The sequence below is a fragment of the Gambusia affinis genome, linkage group LG18 (genome assembly GCF_019740435.1).
Source record: "Gambusia affinis linkage group LG18, SWU_Gaff_1.0, whole genome shotgun sequence".
NCBI classification, from domain to species: domain Eukaryota; kingdom Metazoa; phylum Chordata; class Actinopteri; order Cyprinodontiformes; family Poeciliidae; genus Gambusia; species Gambusia affinis.
This window is the reverse complement of record NC_057885.1, coordinates 4,392,569-4,413,378: the sequence shown is the minus strand read 5'-3', so window position 1 is coordinate 4,413,378 and position 20,810 is coordinate 4,392,569. Positions and strand designations below refer to the sequence as shown.

At 38.8% G+C, this 20,810-nt stretch overlaps 1 protein-coding gene across 3 annotated transcripts in view; it reads right to left on the bottom strand.

Annotated features, from left to right (window-relative positions):
- The window catches only part of nrxn2b (neurexin 2b), a 746,427-nt gene that overhangs the window by 612,111 nt on the left and 113,506 nt on the right, over positions 1–20,810 (bottom strand). For all 3 annotated transcript variants that reach the window (XM_044097998.1, XM_044097997.1, XM_044097999.1), the window contains exon 3: positions 16,416–16,436. In XM_044097998.1, the coding sequence (XP_043953933.1) occupies positions 16,416–16,436 (21 nt within the window). The remainder of the gene's footprint in view (positions 1–16,415; positions 16,437–20,810) is intronic.

The following is a 20,810-nucleotide window of genomic DNA, read 5'->3' as shown; positions in this document are numbered from 1 at the left end:
TTACTTAGAGCTTGGTATGTTGTGGATTTTATTTCAGTAGGAATCTGACAGAAAGTCCCAATCCCTCCAAATCTGTTTGTGTAATGAGTGGAGAGCTACTTTATTACTTAATTACTAGGTGGATAAACGTAATTACCCAATAAGGACACAAATCTTTATTTATTTTATTTACATTTTCAAAAGGTTTCTGTTTTATGCATTAATGATTGGGTGTTTATGAGTAAGAAGCTTCCTTGTTGGACTCTTAAGCTAACCATGATATCTTTCTGCCAATGAAGAGTCACACCTGAACCACTTGTTTGGCGTTAACAGCTAATTGTAAAAAAAAAAGTACGTGGAAATACTTGTTAAGAACCCGTTAATCACACTTGTGAGACTCGTCAGTGACACTTTAAAGCATGTCTGCTGCACACTGTGAGGCTAATTGGGGAAAAACATCAGTTCAAACTACTAAGTGGTTGCTGTTTGATTGAACAACTCTGGAATTATGGGAAATGGCAGAAGTGGACAACAACAAAACATCTCAAGCTGAATAAGATGACATGTATGTTTCTCAATTGTAAAATTGTCTCAGACGATCACTTTATAAAGTGATTGTCTAGTTGCATCACATGAATGATATTTCTGTTTGAATTGAACATGCAGTACAAAGATTTTTCAGAATCTTCTCCCAGACTCAACCGGGCCAGGATCTACCGTTGTTTGACTTGTTACCTTATTAGGATCGACTATTCACATGCAATATGAAAGTTAACATAATGTGTACACAGGGCAGAATTTAATCCGAAATGAATTAACTGCTGAGTAAACAACTCCATGAACAAACAACACAATCTTTGTTTGGACAGGTTTTGTTGTAAAAGCTCATTTACAGGATTACAATAGACAAAAAAAAAAAAAAAAAAAAAAGTGCGACGACATCTAAGAAGGTGATAACTCAGCAAATGTTAGAGTCAATGTGACCCTGTGCTAAAATTACATTTTACAATTGGTCTCAGTGCCTCGTGTAAACCAATCTTTACATGGAATTTGCAATACGTGGAGTCAAAAAAAACAGATAATTCCTCTGCCCTTAACGCAGCAGACCTCTGTGCCAACCTCATTTGTAGCTCTGCAGTCAGTCCAATGCGGTGACACCCAGCTGGGATCGGGTCCGTCTCGCCCATATCTACAGTTTACAGGACGGCTCAGAAACCGAATGCAACGCGGCTCAACGGAGTCGTAAAACCTCCTTCTGCTCAGTCCAAGTGCACATTAGACAATAAGTTAATATCTCATATAATTAGGATAATAAAACTACAATGTTCTGGGATCAATATTGATAAGTTCCCTCTGGTTCTGCTACCCCAGATGGGAGACGGGCGTTTCGGGGTGGATGTGGGCTCATAACATTAGCTTATAGATGAGGGAACACAAAAGGCATGTAGACAAACAAAAATCAGCCGCATTGTTGCCTAATCAGAGTTCTCTTTAGCATAGAAGTGGGGAAAAAAAATAATACTAAACAGAATTAAAAAGCAACCTTTTCTATGTCCTTGCATAAACACAGCCATTATCTGGGTGAATAATTATTCACAGTGTGTTTGGATGCTGATTACAGCTTCCCCCTGTTGTGTGTAATGGGAGGGAGGCATTCGCTCATCAAATATGGATGAAATGGATGTTGATAGTTTCCATCACAGCGCTTAATCATGGCCTTCGGTAAACAGCAAGGGCAGTTGAACGTGATAGGCCTCGATATGGCCACAGCAACAACGTGGCCATTATGTAAACGCCGGCGTAGAGGAGCGATGTTCGACAGGGACGCTCCATTGCTGCGTACAGTTCAAGAGCGTTCCTCATCATCTTCACAGGACCTGGTAATAATAAATATATTGACAACTTGTGACACTGAAGAGTTGGCAAAGGATTTTTTTTTTTTGCTAAAAACTGAAAACTGACCTCAAATGAGAGATGCCGCTTCATTTGTTGTCCTGTTCGCTGCAATGGATTGGATTCAATGGTTCTGGTTATTCAGTTCAACTGCACTATACACATTACACTGGTGACACTTGAACAGATCACCACTTTGCAAAAGGATTACATCTTTTTATGACTGCTGACCTGCTAAAATTGAGTGTGCGCCACAATCAGCGAAGCCAAACAGTCGGATCAAAACACCAGCCCAGATTTAAACACATTCACACACCTTTTAGTCCTTCAACACTGAAATTGATCCTGTTAGTTTCTGGAAGTGGTGATGAAATGACTTCCAGCTGAACACTGCGCTGGCCCCGAAGTGCAACAAATCACTAAAAAACTACAAATTGAAAAACACAACGGCATATTCAAAAACACAATGATGTCAATGAAGCACAATTGCAAATTAAGAACGACGACATTAACAAAAAATGGAAGAGGTAGGTCTCAGTGGGAAACCTGAGATGTCGCTGATTGTGAGACACTACTTTTGACTTCACAACTGAAAGTTATTCAGGCATTCGCTCTCTTTTTGTTTAGATAGGCAGGCAGACAGTCAGCGCAAGGTGAAAAAACCCCAAAACAAAGCTGTACGCTCCGACTCCAAATACTCTCCGATAGCGGTGGCTACGTTTGCATCGCCGACAATAGTCGTGTTTCAACAAACACACTAAAGCCAGAATAACTTCCGATTCTAAAGCTAAAAGTGGTGTAGTCCAATCAGCGATGTCCCAGGTGTTCTCCCGTTCTTGAATACGTTGTGTTTTTTTCAAATTGTCGTTGTGTTTAGTGCTGTGTTGATGTGGTGTGGACTTTAGGGCCACCCCAGACAGAACACACCTCCTCAACAAACAACAGGACGTCAAGCAGCTCTGCGGCTGCACAAGCTGCATTTTCCTTCGGATAATTTAGATATGCTCTAACAAAGAAAATAAATAAATAAATTGGAGTTACGTTGCACAGAAAAATCCACGAAGAGATCAAATTGTGAATGTTTAACCAAGAATAGTCTGATGTTCACCGTTTATGAGCAATACAATAAGTCATCTGGTAGAAGTCGGGATTTTGTTCCATAATGTAGAATTATTCAACGTGACATGTCTGCTACGTCCTTTTGTCCTCATGATGCAGTTTGTTCATTTAAAATAAAATAAACTAGATACAAACACATGGCTCATTTTCCACTCCTCCTTACCTTCCATTACACACAATCCCAGTAAATTGCATAGCAGGTTTGTGCCAGCAAAATGTAAAAAAAAAAAAAAAAGAAAAATGTTCAAGAGACATTTATGTTTTTGCTAGCAACTGTGCAGCTAGCTTTAGAATACAATGCAAACCCAAAAAGTAAAACAAAAAACCCATAGACAAAAAAAATTAATAAATAAAAAAAAGGAGAGACCTCAAGAGAAAATAACCTAATTCCCATTTGATCATTTGATCTTATGTGTTCAAAAGGCAGGATCAGTGTCAGGCTAAGGTCAGAAGTACAAGGAGAGACCCAGAGAGAGGAGGGATCAGCCGCAGCACCAACCCGATAGTTAAGATCAAGTTCACCTAGAGGACAGATCAGTTAATAGGAGCAGAAATCAGAGTTCAGAGAGGAACACAAAGAGTATGATTTCACTCTCAATCAGCGTGGCAAAAAAAAAAAAAAAAAAGTACATCAGTAACACGTCCTCATGAAAATGCCACCATTAGGTAATTACGATGTAGGAATGAAGAATGCTCGCTGAATGCCGTGGTGTTTACTTAAAAAAAAAAAAATCCATTATGTAAGGTAATGAATATGTATACAGTGAGCTGGCCGGTGGGTGAGCAGGCGTAGTGTTTAGTTTGCTTTTAAAGGGTGCTGCTTGCCTTTCAGGCTTTTATTCCACATTCAGGGTAAAAATCAAAAGTTTTGTGATAAATGGATCCAGTTAAGGCAACCACTAACCGACTGCCTGTACGGATTTTAAAAGCTTCAAATTAGTTTGGATTGACAGTGAAGTACAGTTTACTGGTGAGGACATAATCACAAACAGACCCAAAGTCTCTTTTTTTATTGTTTCATTTTAGGATCCATATTTTGCTTTTTGAGGCATTTTCCCCCCCAACCTCCCTCACAGATATTTTTACCTTGCTAGTTTTGAACTTTGTGCCCCCGTTGCACTTATAGCAATCCATTACTAAAGAAGAAAAATGTATTTTGTGTTGGGACCAACATTATATAACTGCAAAAGGGCAAGCACATTGTGATGAAATCCCCCCAAATCCCCAAAAGATGAAAGAACAAAGAAAAAGAAAGATGGCAGGTGGAGCTGTGTGGGACTACTGCTGGGTCTTGGCATGGCTGCCACGTCCCACCGCTCTGACAACTAATTTGCCCTAACATTTCAACAAAAAGGTCAGACAACCCTCTGGCCAACTTTATGAATAGTGTGTCGGGGCCCTGGCTGATGGAAAGGAGAGGCAGAAAAACAAGACAGGTAGGCGCTCTCTTCATTGACTTAGTTCAAGTAAATAGTGTTGTTGTCAATGTCCAGATGGGAACTGCTCAGTATCCTTTGGATCATGAGTGGAGGTCTGACCTTCTTTATTCAACTGGACCACCTGCTTAAAGGGACAGTACTAGGTTTTCCAGACCATTTTATAGCACAGTCAAGTAACTTCTGTCACTTTTAGTTTGTATAAAAATGCTGTATATATAAAACTTGACTTAAAATAAATTGTGCTTTACAATTTAATGCCTTGAGAAATTGAGCCTCTGTCTCTTTAAAAATTCCTGCTCCTTCTAAAACTCCGCCTTCAGAAAGTCATAAAAACATGGCTATCAAGCATTTATCAACGGTTCTACCAATCTAAGTAGCTCCTACAATGAGCTCACCAGATGAACTGTTCCACCAGGTGTTTGCTAATTGCTGCAGGCTAGTCTGAAGGAGCTGAGTGGGGGAGTCAGAAACTAGAAACTTGGGAACTGCAGCATCAAGGAGGAGCTTCGTCCTCGAAGGCGGGGCTACGTCCACCCAGGCATTTCTAACAGCTGAATGGTTGGCATGGAGTTAAAGGATTTCTCAGACATGAATAAAAGAATCAAGGCAACACTCCAGGTATGTTTTTGATGAGGGAATAAATTCATAACATGATGTAAATCTCAAACAAACTTTCCATAATTCTGCCCCTTTCTGGGGTTGAATTTTTCTGTGAAGTTTCTGACTGTGGTAAAGAATTCCAGCAAATTCTGCCTGCACACAGAGGTAACACCCTTCGCCAGCACACGGCTACGCCTTTAGTCTAACAGGATGTTAATAAATGTGCTTTGACACACTTTCTCTTGTGCTATATTTTCACTTCCAAGAAACCCAAACGAACAGGGACTTTATTCTGCTTAGGGTTGTGACTCTCGCAGAAGGAGAAATCTGCTTCCAAGTGAGTGGGCGGCTGCTGGACTCGCTTTAAACAGCTGACTGTACAATCCAACCAACTCTGCTCCTGAGAGCCAGAGATAGGGACAGGACATGCAGATAGAGAGCATTAAAGAAAAGCTTCATTCACTGCCTGTGAGAGATTGCCCAGAGAAACACAAAGCAGAGAAAGTGGGAGAAGACTCTCTCTGAACCGGTTCGGCATATTTAGGAACGAGCTGCATCAAAATCCAGTGATAGCACTGGACATTAAGATAAAAGATGAATTCAGCTGTTACATAGAACTACGTTTCTTCTTCGCCGATCACATTGACCGTTCAATTCCCTGGATTCTGCTTGGACGGGGCCAACAACACTTGTTCAATTAAAGGCAAAGGGGGCAGGCAGAGCTACTTTATTATCTACAAGCTGGTCCCCACATTGATCAGCATGCCTGTTTGACAGCTCCATTCATGCCCTGCACAATGATACTGTCCCTTACTCTCATACACATACAGTAGCTACCATTGTCCCTTTTTTCCCCTTTAGTACCAACGCGGAGTGACTCGACGATCACACGGCAACAGCCCTTTTTTCAGAACGTACTTCGCTAGGGCTCCAAATGTACGGAGTCAGGCTGAAAACATGAAGTCAGAAGAGTGTCAGCTACTGATTGGCTACAGAGTGGAGTCACTGGTTGTGTCATAAGAGAAACTCTATGACAAGAATTAGCACCTGTCACACGTGGAGACGAACATGGTTCATTTTTGCAATTAGTTAAAAAAAATTTAAAAAAAATGCTCGTCCACACGACGCATTGGGGCACGACTGAAAACTGTACGGATTTTAGAGTAAAATTACGTAGAGCTGCTACCTCCATCAGGTTCAAATCCCTCATGTTTGCTCAGGGGGGTCAGTGGACGCAACTCTCGGCTTTTAGCTTATGAAATCACATCGCTTGCTGCTGTAACTGGAAAAGTCTGTAGATTCACTCAGATGTCAGGTTTTTCCATTAACTTTGGTCTCGCTTATAGCTCTCTGCTAGCAGTCTGTGCTTATATGCACAAACAGATCTACTGACTCTCTGGCTCTCTGCAGTGCTTTTAAGGGAGCTGCCATGCGTACCGTTGTTGGCTGTTAGAGGTGACGTTTTAGCTAACTGAACCAGGAGCATCAACAGCCTTGGACTAGACCGCCTTCATGGACCTTTTCAAGACATGTTTGGAGCTTGTCGATTTCTTTATTTGCCAACTGTCAAGTCATTAAAAAGGTATTTATTTTCAGTTTTTCAGTGATTCTTAGAAACAAAATGGATTGTTGATTTGAAGACCCAAATTTTGAGACCATCTGTTTCACTAAAACTGATGTTCCACTTAATTTCCCCACTTTAAAAATAAATAATAAAAAATTCTGAATAGCCAGAATCAGCCAGCAGGAAATCTGGCTGATGTGACTCACAATCTAAATTTTTTTTTTAGTATTTAAACAAATAAATATTCAAAATTAAAAAAACAGACATAGATCACAGAAATTCAAAATAAAACTACAAAATAAAAAATAAAGCCCGCAAATCAAAAATAAATTATGCTTTAATCAAAAACGCCGTATAAGAGGACATTCACTTCAATATGTCAAGCCACACTTGTACAGAAAAATGTTGTTTTTGATAGAAAATCGACGTAACCCAATGCAAGATTAAGAAGAATCAGTCGGTATAGTTGTTTTTCTTGTAAATACTTTAAGATGAATTTTGACAGACGGTCTAAATTGCGTTTCCGTTACGAATCTCTGAGATGCATTTCACGTCAACTTCTTTTCTTTTTTTTTTCCCCCTGTTTGTTTTTATTTCATTTTCTTTCTTACTGTATTTGTGCATGAAACTAATTCAGTTGTCAAAATGAAACCTTCTCCAAACTAAGCAGTCATTAACAATGAATCTTTCTGAAATATTTAGGCCACGTCTCCTTCCACTGGTAGTTTCATGACTGAAATCTTCAGCCCCCCTCCCCTACGGTGATTCACGTCAGCTTGTTTTCATCTTTTGCCTCTTTGCACTCATCGTCTTTGCCCTTTGACCCCAGTTTTTTTTTTTTTTTGTCTTTTGTCCCCAGACCACCTTACCCCGGCCCCCCTCCGACGCCTTTCCCTCTCCTCCTCGCTTTTCGGCAGATAAGACGAGACGGAAAGCGACCCGAGCCTGAGCGGCAGTAAAGCTCCTCCTCTCCGGTCCTCTCTGGTGACAGATAAATAAATAAGAGCTGCAGGGACCGAGGCTTTGTGGCACATGCTGAACAAATTTATGGTGTTTCTGATAACAACTCATCGTAGCGCTCGGAGCACACTGACAGCGTGAGCGGCGAAACTCCACAGAAAAAAAAAAAAAAAAAGGAGTGGGGTTTCTGTCTATACTGATGTAAAAAGGACAGATCAGCTATTTATGACTTTGGATGCCTATTTTGTTACTTTATCAAGTCTGGCTCTGCGCACAAGAGTCCCAAACAAACAGACTTTATAAAAGAACCAGCATATAAAACCTTTGGGTTGAGTGAACCTGACCGCCTTGCAACAGAAAAGCGCCGGTCAACAACAAGGTTTTAAAAAAAAAAAAACAAGAGACAACTGGACTTGGACATTGAAGATATTTAACAAAAATAAGGTGGTTTTTTTTTTTACCATTTCTAATTAATCTGAATATCCGTTGGCAAAAAATATTTTAATGTTTTAAAAAAAATAAACATTTGTTTGTCCAATAAGAAGGAACACAAACACGGTCTTAAACTGCTAAATCTTTCACACATAACTCACAGCTATGGTTAAGCTCAAAATAATTAATATCCCCTCACAGTCTCGGTTTTACAACAGTCTGAACGCCGCAAGCATGTTTCGACTAGCTGCAAATAACAAAAAAATTTTTGAAGAGGCCCAGCTACAAATTTGAATATCATCACTGTTCTGAAATAATGGCTCAAGTCATTTTTGCAAACAAACAAAAATAACACAAAAAAATACATTTAGGCACACGCACAAAAAAAAAAAAATTACTCGGGTTATTATTTTAGGACAATATAATGAAGCACTTAAGGGAGATAAGAACATTAGGGTGATGGCAAGGAGAGCTTACAAAGACAAATAGTCAAAATACAAGTGAAAATGTGCAATAAGCTGGTCAGCAATTACAAGAAGTCTCTGTTGCTCTCCAACTACAGCAGAACCTCGTCTATTTGTGGTTCAGTATTTGTGGATTCCACATTTATTGCATATTTATTGTATTTACTGATTTGTCAGAAAGAAATTACAGATTGAAAAGCTGTAATAATGGTGTTTTTAAAATAGGTAGTTATAATCACTTCCACATGGAGTTTAAAGGATTCACAGATCTCAGTCTTTCATAGACGGCTGTGCTTCCTAACTTCCATGTAAAAGTAAAAGCCTGGTGTTCATTGTACATGGGTTTGTCATTTTTTGGGGGGGATGAAGATCGTCTAATATCCCATGAAAAACAAACCTCTTCGATAAATGAAAGTATTATTTAATCGAATTTTTGGTGTATTTGTACATGGAAAGGATCAGAAGGATGATTTTGAGATTACACTCACATCCGGCAGCAGCGGTCTTAAATCTGAACTACAGACTGTTGAGAGGCAGAGGGCATGAGGACTCAACCAAAGACAGCCGCAAACAAACAGCTTGAATTTTCTCTCCTAAATACTGAATTATCTCCAAAGAAGCCCAAGCTGAGCAGCAGAGAGTTTACTATGAAGCAAGAAGACTCTTAATTGGCTTCAACAACTACTTAAACTTCAGCGCATTTGATAAATCTCTTCAGATATAAACCATCAAATTAAGTAGAATACCAGAGAATACCACTGATATTTCAATATATATATATATATATATAAATACAAAAGCAAAAAACGTTTTTTGCTGTAAGTTTAACCTTATTATTCAACATACAACCAATAACAACTCAGGTTTAGTTGCTTCAGTCCTAGAATAATGTCAGTATTAAGTCAGATATGAAAACACTCAAAAAAACTTTTTTTCAATAGAAAATTTGACTGAAATGGTTTTTTGACAGTAGTTTTTGGTTTATTTGGCAACAGAAACTTTATGAAGGATGAGCAGATATTTATAAAAATTGGATGGATGAATGGATGGATCTTTGGTTTAACTTTGTAATTTCAGGACAAAGTGTGGATTAAGAAAAATAAAAAAAATAAAAAACTGCAAACAAAATTGTAACATTTGAGTTTCTCATAACTGAAAAAAGTACAAGGTATGAACATTTCCTAAAGACAAGAGTGTCTGTGCTTTGACACAAAGTGAAACTGACAAAGGATGCAAAGGGAGAAGGAATTACTAAAGTGCTGCTGTGATTACACTGGCCTCATAATCCCCGTTCCTTTGGGCCTGGTTTCACTTTGACGGCACAATTATTTCAGGTTAATCACCTTCGTTGACTTTTTTTCATTTAAAAACCTGTGTAAAATCTTGAGGGCTTGTAAAAGCATTCACAGGCATTGAATTGAGGTTTGAAGTCTTGTATTGATTTGCCTTTACATATATTCTGATAGGTTAGCAACTGAGCAGCATCAGAGCACAGAGAAAACAAATGATAAAAGGACAGGTCATCCTGTTAAGCACACATGGTAGGCACCAGCCCCTAAACCCCTGCTGCCCTCTAATTCATTAAACCTTCATTACGCTGTCCACTCCACAACCATAAATAAAAAAAAAAAACTCCCACGAGAAGCTCTGCAATACGCCTCTTAGCTCAGCCTCAAAGCGAAACTCGCAGCAAAGGAACGAGAACGGAGGCAACATATGGAAGGGAAGGATGGAAACGTGGCCAACAGACTGCGGCAAGACGAGAAACGTAGAGCTGCCCGACACGAAGGAGGAGGAAAAACCAGAGTAAAATGGCCGATGGGCTGAACAAAAGTAGAAATAAGACCTGACTGACAGGAGATCGAAAACAGGCAGACAATAGGATGACTGTGTTTTTGACTGGAGTTGGTAAAAAAACAAAAACAAATGAGATTTACTTTCATGTTAGAAGAGAAGCGCCACATTTAAATAAGGATTTAAATGTTATCAAAAGCTCAACTTTGTAAGAGCAATGTGAACAATTATACCATGAAATATGATTCATTTGATAGTCTCTTTTCACCATAATCTGCTTCCATTAAATTTTATTTAATAAACTTGTGTGTGACCAGGAGTGGACAGGTGTCCACTACGGTGTTCCTGATGCTACAAACAGCAGAGAAATGGCCTTCTGTTGTTTTCACCAAAAGAGTAACATTTTACACATTGTTAGGTTCTTTCATCATGTTTCCACACTTGAAAGGGACAGACATCTAAAAAAAAAAAAAAAAAAAGACTTATATCAACCGGACTCCACTCAATCACCAAACTTTCTTTCTTCCTTTTACCATTTATTTTTCAGGCAGGAAGTGAAAGGTATTTTTCAGTCGTTTTATCGACTGAGCACACGACTGGATTTTAAATAGTTTATGCTTAATGGGTTAATGACAAAAGGCCGCTAACTTCAGGAAATCAATTTTCATTAACAGCACTAAACTTCTCAAAAATTATGGCGGTGCATAAAATCCATATATAACATTTCCATACAATACTCTTTCACAGAAATTAACTAAGAATAATTCCAATTACTTTAAGAAGCTATAATTATACACTAGGCACATTTTTATTATGGGTTTAATGAGCCACCAAGCCAAAAACAGCAGGGTGTGTTTGGGCCACACCCTACCGAGCAATTAGCTCAGTACCAGCATTAGCAGTAGCACTGTCTTAGAAACAACAATCTCCAACACAGTGTTTGTATATTTAATAGTTTCCTTCCTTACCAGCTGCCTCTCTAGTAGTTGGAGATCCAGACTTTTCCGTTTGGCACATGTTGGACTTCTTCCATACTTCACCAGCTGTGCATCATCTCCATTGTCCCCCATTTACACAGCCGCTCACTACAGATTGGTTCCTACCACCCTAATTCCACACATAGAGATAGACTGAATTTTAACTCTTTAGCTATGGAATTAAGTCATGTTTGATCATACCAAATATTTTAGACATTGAGAAAATGCTCTTAAGAGTCATTAATAACTATTTTAGAACTCCTCAGTTTTGTGCCTATGAGTTAAAAATAAGCATCAAAAACAGACTTGTTAGTGTTTGAAAATCAGAACAAGGTTTTACAAGCCCAGTAAATTAATTTGTAAAACCACTGATTAGTCTTCCAGGTTTTTAACTATAAAAACTAAATTAAGATGGCCACTACAGTTTCATTAGTCAGTCGTCGTGTCTTGCAATATTTTCTTACAGTCTATCTTTCACCATCCGGAGAAGTCCTTGACAACAGGAATATATTTATATTTTTATATAGCAAAATCTCTTGAGATCTCCGATATATGTATGATGCATCGAAGCAGAATATAATACAACCCGCCCCATGTTCTGGTACTGAAAAAGCTAGTTTCTCAAAAAAAGAAAAAAAAAAGTTGCCCATTTTATTGCTCAAGTATGAGTTATGACAAAGAAAAACATCCACAAGAAAAAAAATGAGAGTTGTGTGAGCATTGGAGCTAGTATCTGGCATGGTTGGACCTGAGAGAGCTTAATCTCAAGCCAACATCTGGCAAAAAGCAGGGGACACAAAGGAAGCCCCCTACGGTCTGAACAGTATGAGCAATTTGCGAGCGGCAAAGGGAGACGCCATTTTATCCTCCCTCCCATTGGTCCAGTTCTCCTTTTTCAACAAGGTCACCGCGAGTATCTGTAATCCAGCCTTTTCGGTTTGCTACGTTCAAAACGTTTATCTTCCTGAAACGGATTGCTTTGTTTGAACACAACTAATCTCCCTGGAATTCAGGAAAACATGGAGAGGCTCGTATCACTGAATGACAAAAAATAAATAAAAATAAATATACCACTCTTATTTGACATTCTATTATTGTATTTTCTCTTTGTCCAGATGTTTAGCTAGGTTAGGCAACCATATATATTTATATTACACACTTGGTTCCTGAAGTATAACTACACACAACATCCACAAGTTTAGCACCTAAAATTCCAAAAAGAATCATAACTAATGTCCCTTTTTTTGTTCACCAACCCTAACTCTAACCCTTCACATGAGAAAGGACCATCAAAATAAAAGTTGCCATCTATAAGGAAGTGTGCAGGCCGAACGACTTACTGGGCAGAGGACCAGTTAGTCAGGACTCTTTAGCTCTGTTAAGTGACTGAATTATCTCATGTTTTTTTTCCTCTTTTAGATTGAAATGTCACTTATTCTCTAATATTATCATTTATGTGCTATTTCAACAATAACTGAATTCACCGGTTTAAAGGGCAAAAATGTATTTCCTTTTCCCAACTGCTGTGAAGTAAACACCAACATTTTTAGCATGTAAATACAACTTTATGAGTATTAGTTGTTATAGGAAAAAAAAAAATCTAGGTTACTACCAGACTGATATGATTACATGAAATCACTACATTTAATATCTTCTTTATACACATGCACACAAACATGTACACTTAAATAAGAACAGTTTTGCCTATTGTTCCGTTTTATTTATCCTCGCCAAAATAAGAACAAATTTCATAATCTGGTTTGGATGATCCAAAGTAATCTCCTGAATCTACAGGCTCCACTTAAACAAATAATCCCGTATCTCTGCGACGTCAGCCTCTGTCTGTTGTTCCGCGGAAAAATCAGTTATTCTCTCCCCTGGAGAGGAAGATTAAGTTGGAGGCCTGCATGGCTCGGAGAGAAAAGATCATTAGCCTTGACCAGATTGATTAAGATCAGTGGGGGCAGCTCAGGACATTGTTCACTCAAACACAGCAGCTGGTCACTAAATCCATCATCTGGTCCCTGTACCCAGAATTTTACCATGTTCATGGTCATGGACCAAACTGTACCTATGCACTGGAACAAACAGTGTTCTTATGCTATATGTGGGACGGCAGGCAGGGAGACTTTGGAATCAGGAATATAGAATATTGCCCATTATGCTTGACGGAAGAGATCGTGTCAACTGTGGGGGAGTTTTAGGGTCAAAAATAAGACTATTGCGCCCCCTGTGGTGGCTACATACTGTACTTCTTCCCAGAGGCTATATTCATTCTGAAGCCAACAACTGACTGGTTGTAGACAAGGCAGACACCAGTAACTGAGCAACTGACACCGACAACTGAACGGCTGGCGCTGGCAGATGAGAAGGAAGCTATTCACTTGTGTTAGCATTGGACAGGCTAGCAACTAGCATACCTAGGCTGGTTACCCACTGGTTTATCATTTTGATGTGATATTCACTGGCATGGATATTTCTTCTGCTGTTTATTAGCACAGATAAGCTAGCATTAGCCTTCAATAGGGTAGCAATTAGCATAGCTAGGCTGGTCACAAGAAAACTGAATTGATAAAATGGTTGGCATACAACCATTGCAGTGCAGTGATGTGTTCTTTTGACAGAGTAATCTAGTGTGACACCAAGCATAAATATACCACCATTTTTTAACTGCTTTGAGCATCTTCAATTGGTTCTAGTTTAAAAAGAAGTTGGACTTCTCTCTTTTTCCAACACAAAACCTCATCAGTATTCCAACACTTGTAGACAGTTCAGAAAAATGAAGCGTCTCATTTTTTTTTTTACGCAAGTACCCCAATGCAGACACAACATGTCTACCTCACTGCCATGAGCCAGTTAAACTACTGCCATGACGTAAAGTTCTCTTTTTCTTTTTTTAACCCAAGGAAAGACCACAAAGCAGTGAGAGAAAAAAATAACGGTGCTTACAAAATAAAACTAATGATATTCTGACTACAGTCCTCTTAGTACAACACGTTTATCCGCGTATTTATCCGTGGAACAATCAAAGCATTTCAGGCGTGCCACTAAAACCAGCAACATATCACAAGCACACCATGAACTGTGAATACATCATTCACATCCACTCTCCTTGGTCATCTGCCACTTCTTGGCTTTTGTGTTCTCTCTGCATAATCAGTCGGTGCCAGTCTTCCAACCTGCAGCCACCAAACCCAATCACACTGAACACAGACTCAAATAAACCCTGGAGATAGAGCCGAAATGGAAAACCCAGAAACATTTACAAGTTTAATCTTGGAGACAAAAGACTTGAAAATGCTCCACTAAAGAGGCTTTGTTCACCAACAAAACTTCCACGTTTTATTAAAAGAAAGTCTCGTCTTTTCATAAAACAGATAACGGTTAACTAAAATATCAGCTAATCTGGACAGGGAACTCTTCCATTTGACAATGCTTTATGACAGAAACTAATCTATTAGATTATAGACCATAGACTGATCATAGACCAAATGAAAAAAAAATGTCCTACTGACTCATTAGTTGCGTTTCCATTGAATTGTGCAAATTGAAGTTATGGAAATAAAAACTTTCATAGTTTTTATTAGAAACGTGCCAATTTTGAAAAGGCACATTTTTCCATAAAAAGATTTTTGTGATAGGATGAGGTGGTTCTTCTGCTGTATCAAAACAGATGTATTTCGCAAAACTGCAATGCTACTGCTGGCAAAAACAATAAAGTAAAGATGACGACAGGAAGTAGTGGGAGGAGGATTATTTTGTTTTGTTTTGTGTTCCAGACAATGAGCCGCCGGCTCCATCAGAGCTCACAGCATCACAATTAATAAAAAGTTGTCACTCAGCATGTTGAATCTATAGCTCTTCTGTAAAATGGCCGACTACATTTTCCCCAAAACGCCGCATACGTTGCCACTCCCAGGTAGGCGGGGCTTGTCACTCCAACTCCTAAATAAGATTCCAAAGTCTCCTCTGATTGGCTGATCCATAAAGCTGATACATGAATATATCTCATTTAACTGTTCAGATCTGTCGCTGCCATGATTTTTAATGACTTATAATGTGAGCAAGCTTATTCACGTGTGATTTTAATTTAACTTCTTATTCTATGGAAACACAGTGGTTGCAAAATTGTCTTTTCGACATCAGCAGAATATCGACAAAGGTTTGCGTACATTTGTAATGGAAACGCAGCTAATGACAGACTCCCTATAAGCAGGTGAACTGTACATGCGAAGGAAAAAATTAAATCAAGATGCATAACTTGCATCTGCAGGCTGGACCGTATGTAGCATCACAACCGACAGCAGCCTAGACTGGAAGAAGGCTGTGTTAGCAGTAACACTGCTAGCATTCCTCATCGATTAAATCTTTATATTTAAACCCAAGTTACCTGACCGTGATAAAAAAAAAAAAAAGGATTATAATTTCGCGACAAAACTCGATGACATTTGTCAGCTCCCACCTCTTAAGTGTCAAGCCACGCTAGCACAGAGAGACGCCAGTTCTGACGATACGTAACCAACACCCGCATTCCCGTAAACAGTTGAGGCTCCTCAGCTGCAGAGGTCAAGCAGGCAAGTGTCTGCAGACATACAAGAGAAGACTGATCTCTCCATTAATTCTCCTCTATCCAGCTCAGGCTTAGTGCCTGGCCTAAGGGCTTAGGGCGTCCCTCAGGGGCCCCAGTTAAAAGCATTTGTTCACCTCTGAGGGGAGGAGAATAAGGGAAGGAAAGTAAAAAGAGTTGATCTCTAAATCACAAGTTTTCTTGTTATTTTTGATGAAACACTGCTGCCGTCATTACACCTGCGTGCGATTTAAGGTTTTGCATCTTTGTAAACAAATCACAACCAAAAAATAAATAAAGAAATTGGAAAAAAGAAATATTTAAAAAGTCAAAAATAAAGAACCATATAATAATAATAATAATAATAATAATAATAATAATAATAATAATAATAATAATAATAATAAAAAAGAACACCAGATAAAAAGGGATCGATATGATTGCAAATGTATCCCTTTTATCTCGTTCAGAAACTTGAATTTAGGCCCCCTGGAAGTCACTTCAAACCGCAGTCCAAACTGACAATGCCACCTCTGCAGAGATTATTAACAAGCACCCAGCATCAGCAGCCATGACAGCAGTGGGGAGTGCAATCAGACTGCCTGAGGAGAAAAGCATCGGTCTTACCTTCCACAGCGTACTCTTCGGCTTCGGGATCCAAACGAAATGCATGAAAAAAAAAAAAAAAACGGGGAGAGAAAAACAGAAAACAAGTCAAATCGTCTTCCAAACTCAGGAGTGTTTTAAAGAAATGTCAAACAAACAGTAAATGCGTGTGACCGTCAACCAACCGGGACCACACAGATTCCCAGCATGAGCTGAAGTACGTAGACGGGATGGGCATTTATCGTATCATTTATCATTTATGGAAATTAATCTCTAATGACGAGAATTTTGATTTATTGCCGTCATAATAAATTCAATCAAAGTTGCTTAAACTCTGCATTGTCACGATTGTTAATATTACTATTTTCTCCACTGTTTGTTCAAAGAGGGTGACGATACAAAGCAATAAATATGAGAATATAATAAATGTGTGCAGCTTAGAGCATCCACACTTGTTTAGGTCGTGACCTACTGTCTCATGGGAACAACTTATTGAGTTTGTGAGAACTAAATTACGACAACTCGTGGCCGTGGGTCGATTTGTTTTCTACCTCCATGTCACCAGATTAGAGACGAATTTGTGGCCTTTAATTTGTAGCAAATTCCTTTCATTTGTGGCCACCACGTAATCACCAGTTGTTCTAATTAAGTAAATCCCAAAAAAATAATAAGTCATTTCCAGGAGTTGTTAAGCCATTTAGTTTTTTCTCCCATGCCACCAGATGAGCTCCGTAGCTTACCGATACAAATCACACGTTTATCTGACTCAAGTCCTAAACAAGCGAATTACAAGTGATGTGCTTGGTTTTTAAGTGCAGCATTTGTGTTAGGCTGACTTCTGTGCTTTACAGTTAAAAAAAAGAGAAACAAAGGTTCTCATCGTCCCTTTTACACAAAATGTGACATAACGTATCAATCAATCAATCAATCAATCAATCAATCAATCAATCAATCAATCAATCAATCAATCAATCAAACTTTATTTATATAGCACATTTCAGCAGCAAGGCATTTCAAAGTGCTTTACATCAAATCAAACACAGAAACACAATGCAACATAGAATCAACAATCAAAACAGAACACCAAGTCAGGTTTCGTCAATAAATTTGCAATTGATTACGTTTCGAATAAAACTCTAAACAAGTGGGTTTTTAGTTGAGATTTAAAGGAAGTCAGTGTTTCAGCTGTTTTACAGTTTTCTGGAAGTTTGTTCCAGATTTGTGGTGCATAGATGCTAAATGCCACTTCTCCTCGTTTGGTTCTGGTTCTGGGGATGCAGAGCAGAACCAGAACCAGAACCTGAGAGGTCTGGAAGGTTGATACAATAACAGCAGATCTTTAATGTATTGTGGTGCCAAACCATTCAGTGATTTATAAACTAACAACAGTATTTTAAAGTTTATTCTTTGAGCTACAGGGAGCCAGTGGAGGGACTTTAACACTGGTGTTATGTGCTCTATCTTCCTGGTTTTAGTGAGAACACCAGCGGCAGCATTCTGGATCAGCTGCAGCTGTTTGATTGATTTGTTGGACAGACCTGTGAAGACGCCGTTACAATAATCAACGTGGCTGAAGATAAACGCAGGGATGAGTTTCTCTAGATCTACGTAAAGAACATATCACCAACTCCCTAAAAGGTAGTACTCTCACAGATTTTTATTGTGTTAAGAAAGCAAGGCGGTGTTACAACAATCAGCACACAACAGCCGCTGCAGTTACTTCATGAAGCCATCGCTCAGCGACAGAAAATTAAAGCTGCCTGCCACACTAAAGGGGCCATGTTTGAAGATAAGAAGGGACCAAAAAATGGAAGTTGACAATATGTCCCTGTGGAGATTTTGGCATTTTGATCTTCCTCTCTCTCTGTGTGTGTGTGTCTGTGTGTGTGTCTAAGGGTCTTTGGGTGTTCATGAAACATTGTTAACCCGGCTCTGCGCTAGTTCAGAGTCTTGAAGTCAGAATTTCAGTCAGTCTGGTGGAAGCAGCATGTGGTATCCTCACGGGAATTTGTGTCCCGGGGACACATAAAAAAAAAAAAAAAAAGAAAAATACCCCACATCATCCTGCTTCCAATGCATGAATAAATAAATGGTTAAAAGAAAAAAAATAGAAAGCAGAATTCCACGTGTTCATATGACCGGACCATTCTTCCACTTGCTTTTAACATTAAGATTTTATGATAAGTGCAGCTGTTAGGATAAAACTTCAACAAATCCCCGGAGAAGACGTGTGGCTGCGAAGTCAGTCAATCAGATCAGCCACAACAAGCCGAGTTCCTGAAAATAGAACCTCTTAAACACATCCTTCAATCATGTATTAACTTTTCTCCAGATTTCATAGTGAATTCCTTCAAACTGCCAAGCATTCAAATCATCTTTAATTAATGGGAACATCCACCAATAATAGAGATAAGAGCCTGATGGCATCCAATGTATCCTAATGTATCAATTGTAGAACTGAGAAGCAGAAATGATTAAACTGGAACCACAATTATTGACCTGCTTTTACTCAAAAGCAGCCCCAAAAAAAAAAAAAAAAAATCATTATTGTCTTATATTAATGCAATCTTACCTTTTGTTATGTTTCTGTGTACAATTTCAATAAAACTGACATTGTTTAGGTATATTACTGAGCAGATAAAATAAACTCAATAGTATATTTTGAAATCTATTACATAAAGTGTTAACCCTGCGTATTGCATGCAGATGGAGAGTTTTATCATTTCATATTGAAAGCTGGGTTTGGACTGCTCTAGTGTCTTTGTGTGTGTATATAAAAGAACTGCTAATATAAATGATAAATGGATGAATGAATGGCATTAACAGATGATTTTAACCCGACAGTTCACATCCGAACTTGGATCAAAGTGCAAAAAGAGCAGAGAGGACTTTGCTCTCAGAAAGCAGGAGATCCTCACCATTTGAAGCGTTGTCGTTTTTATCCAATTTATTTTCCTGTTGTCTTTACAACCAATTGTTTTTTTTATCCCAGAGCTCTTTTTCATTAGAGTGGATTTCAGATAGCCACTGGCTTCAAACTCCAGCAGGATTCTCATCTTGTCAAGGCAGTTTGTGATTCACAACTGATTGTGGAGAAAAATGTGTCTGTGTGTGTTTTTTTTTTTTTGGAACAGGTGCTAAAATGTGAACCGCTAGCCACGGCCAAACGCATTATCTTTTATCAAAACACACCAAGAGCTCAGCATTCCAAACGCAGAGGTTCCTCCAGCCATTTCTCACACTTCATTAGGTTTTCTGTTACGGCACTGCATTAGGTTTAAAACAGCTTGTTTTCTGTCATGTTTAAAAATGTTAAAAATAGCAGCTATCGGTAATTTGGGCGCGCCCACTTTGCGCCGCAATTCTGGAGAACGAATTTTTGAATTACTTTCTTTTCCACGGATTTTGCTCACGACTTTTGAGTAAATTTACGAGAATATAGTATTTTTGTCCTTGCGCCTTCCTGCGTAGCCCATGATGCAACACATTTAAGCTAATTAACAATATCGAACGCATAGGGGAAGACAAAATGTTCCTCTGAAATAAACCAAATAAAAACAATACAATAGCCACAATTAATCATAAGTACTGCTATAGTACCTAAAAAAGGAGAATAACAGAAATGTAGTATTTCAACTGAATTCAGATGGAAGCAGTGGGAAAGCCGAGTTTCTTCAACAATAAATCCCAAAGGGCTTCGGAGGCAACTGAGAGACTTTTCTTTCCTAATCCTCTCACTGAGCTAACTAGTGGATTTACCAAGGGGAAGAAAGCTCTGTTTGCATTTAAAATAAGCCTTTTCCGTATCACTCTCCCCCTGTTTATATGCTGTAGGAAGCAGCACAACTTGCCCAATCATAACCAAAACAATAGTTTCATCAGTAGCAGAAAGTCTTTGCATAATGTACCATATACATTGTGAGTTCTATAGGAGCCGAGTAGCGCTCACTGACGATGCCAAGTCTGTAAAAACTGCATGGGAGAAGATACAGACCACCACCTACAGTTTAACGTTTAGCCGTGATAAAAGGTTGAAAATAAATGACAAGGGTACAACAAATAAATAATGCTTATACTTCACTTCTGAGCTCTAATATATTCTACCTTTATTTGTGGTTTGCGGAAGTAACCATGGATGCTAACGGTGGAGCGTATCTCACGAGTTGTTAACCAGCACTGGGTTAACTCAGAGAATCTCATCTGTCCGTGTGTCAATCATCTCCAAGCCACTTCTTTGTTCTGTCACAATTATCAATTTATTCCATTTGGATTGTCACGCTTCAAACTTTGCAAGGACTGTGACACAGACTGACTGGGTCAATCAATGCACAAGTGCCAACAATCTATGGCACTACAACGCCACGACATGGTGGATAACACCGTGGTTGTTATCCAACCAGAGCCAACTCATTAACA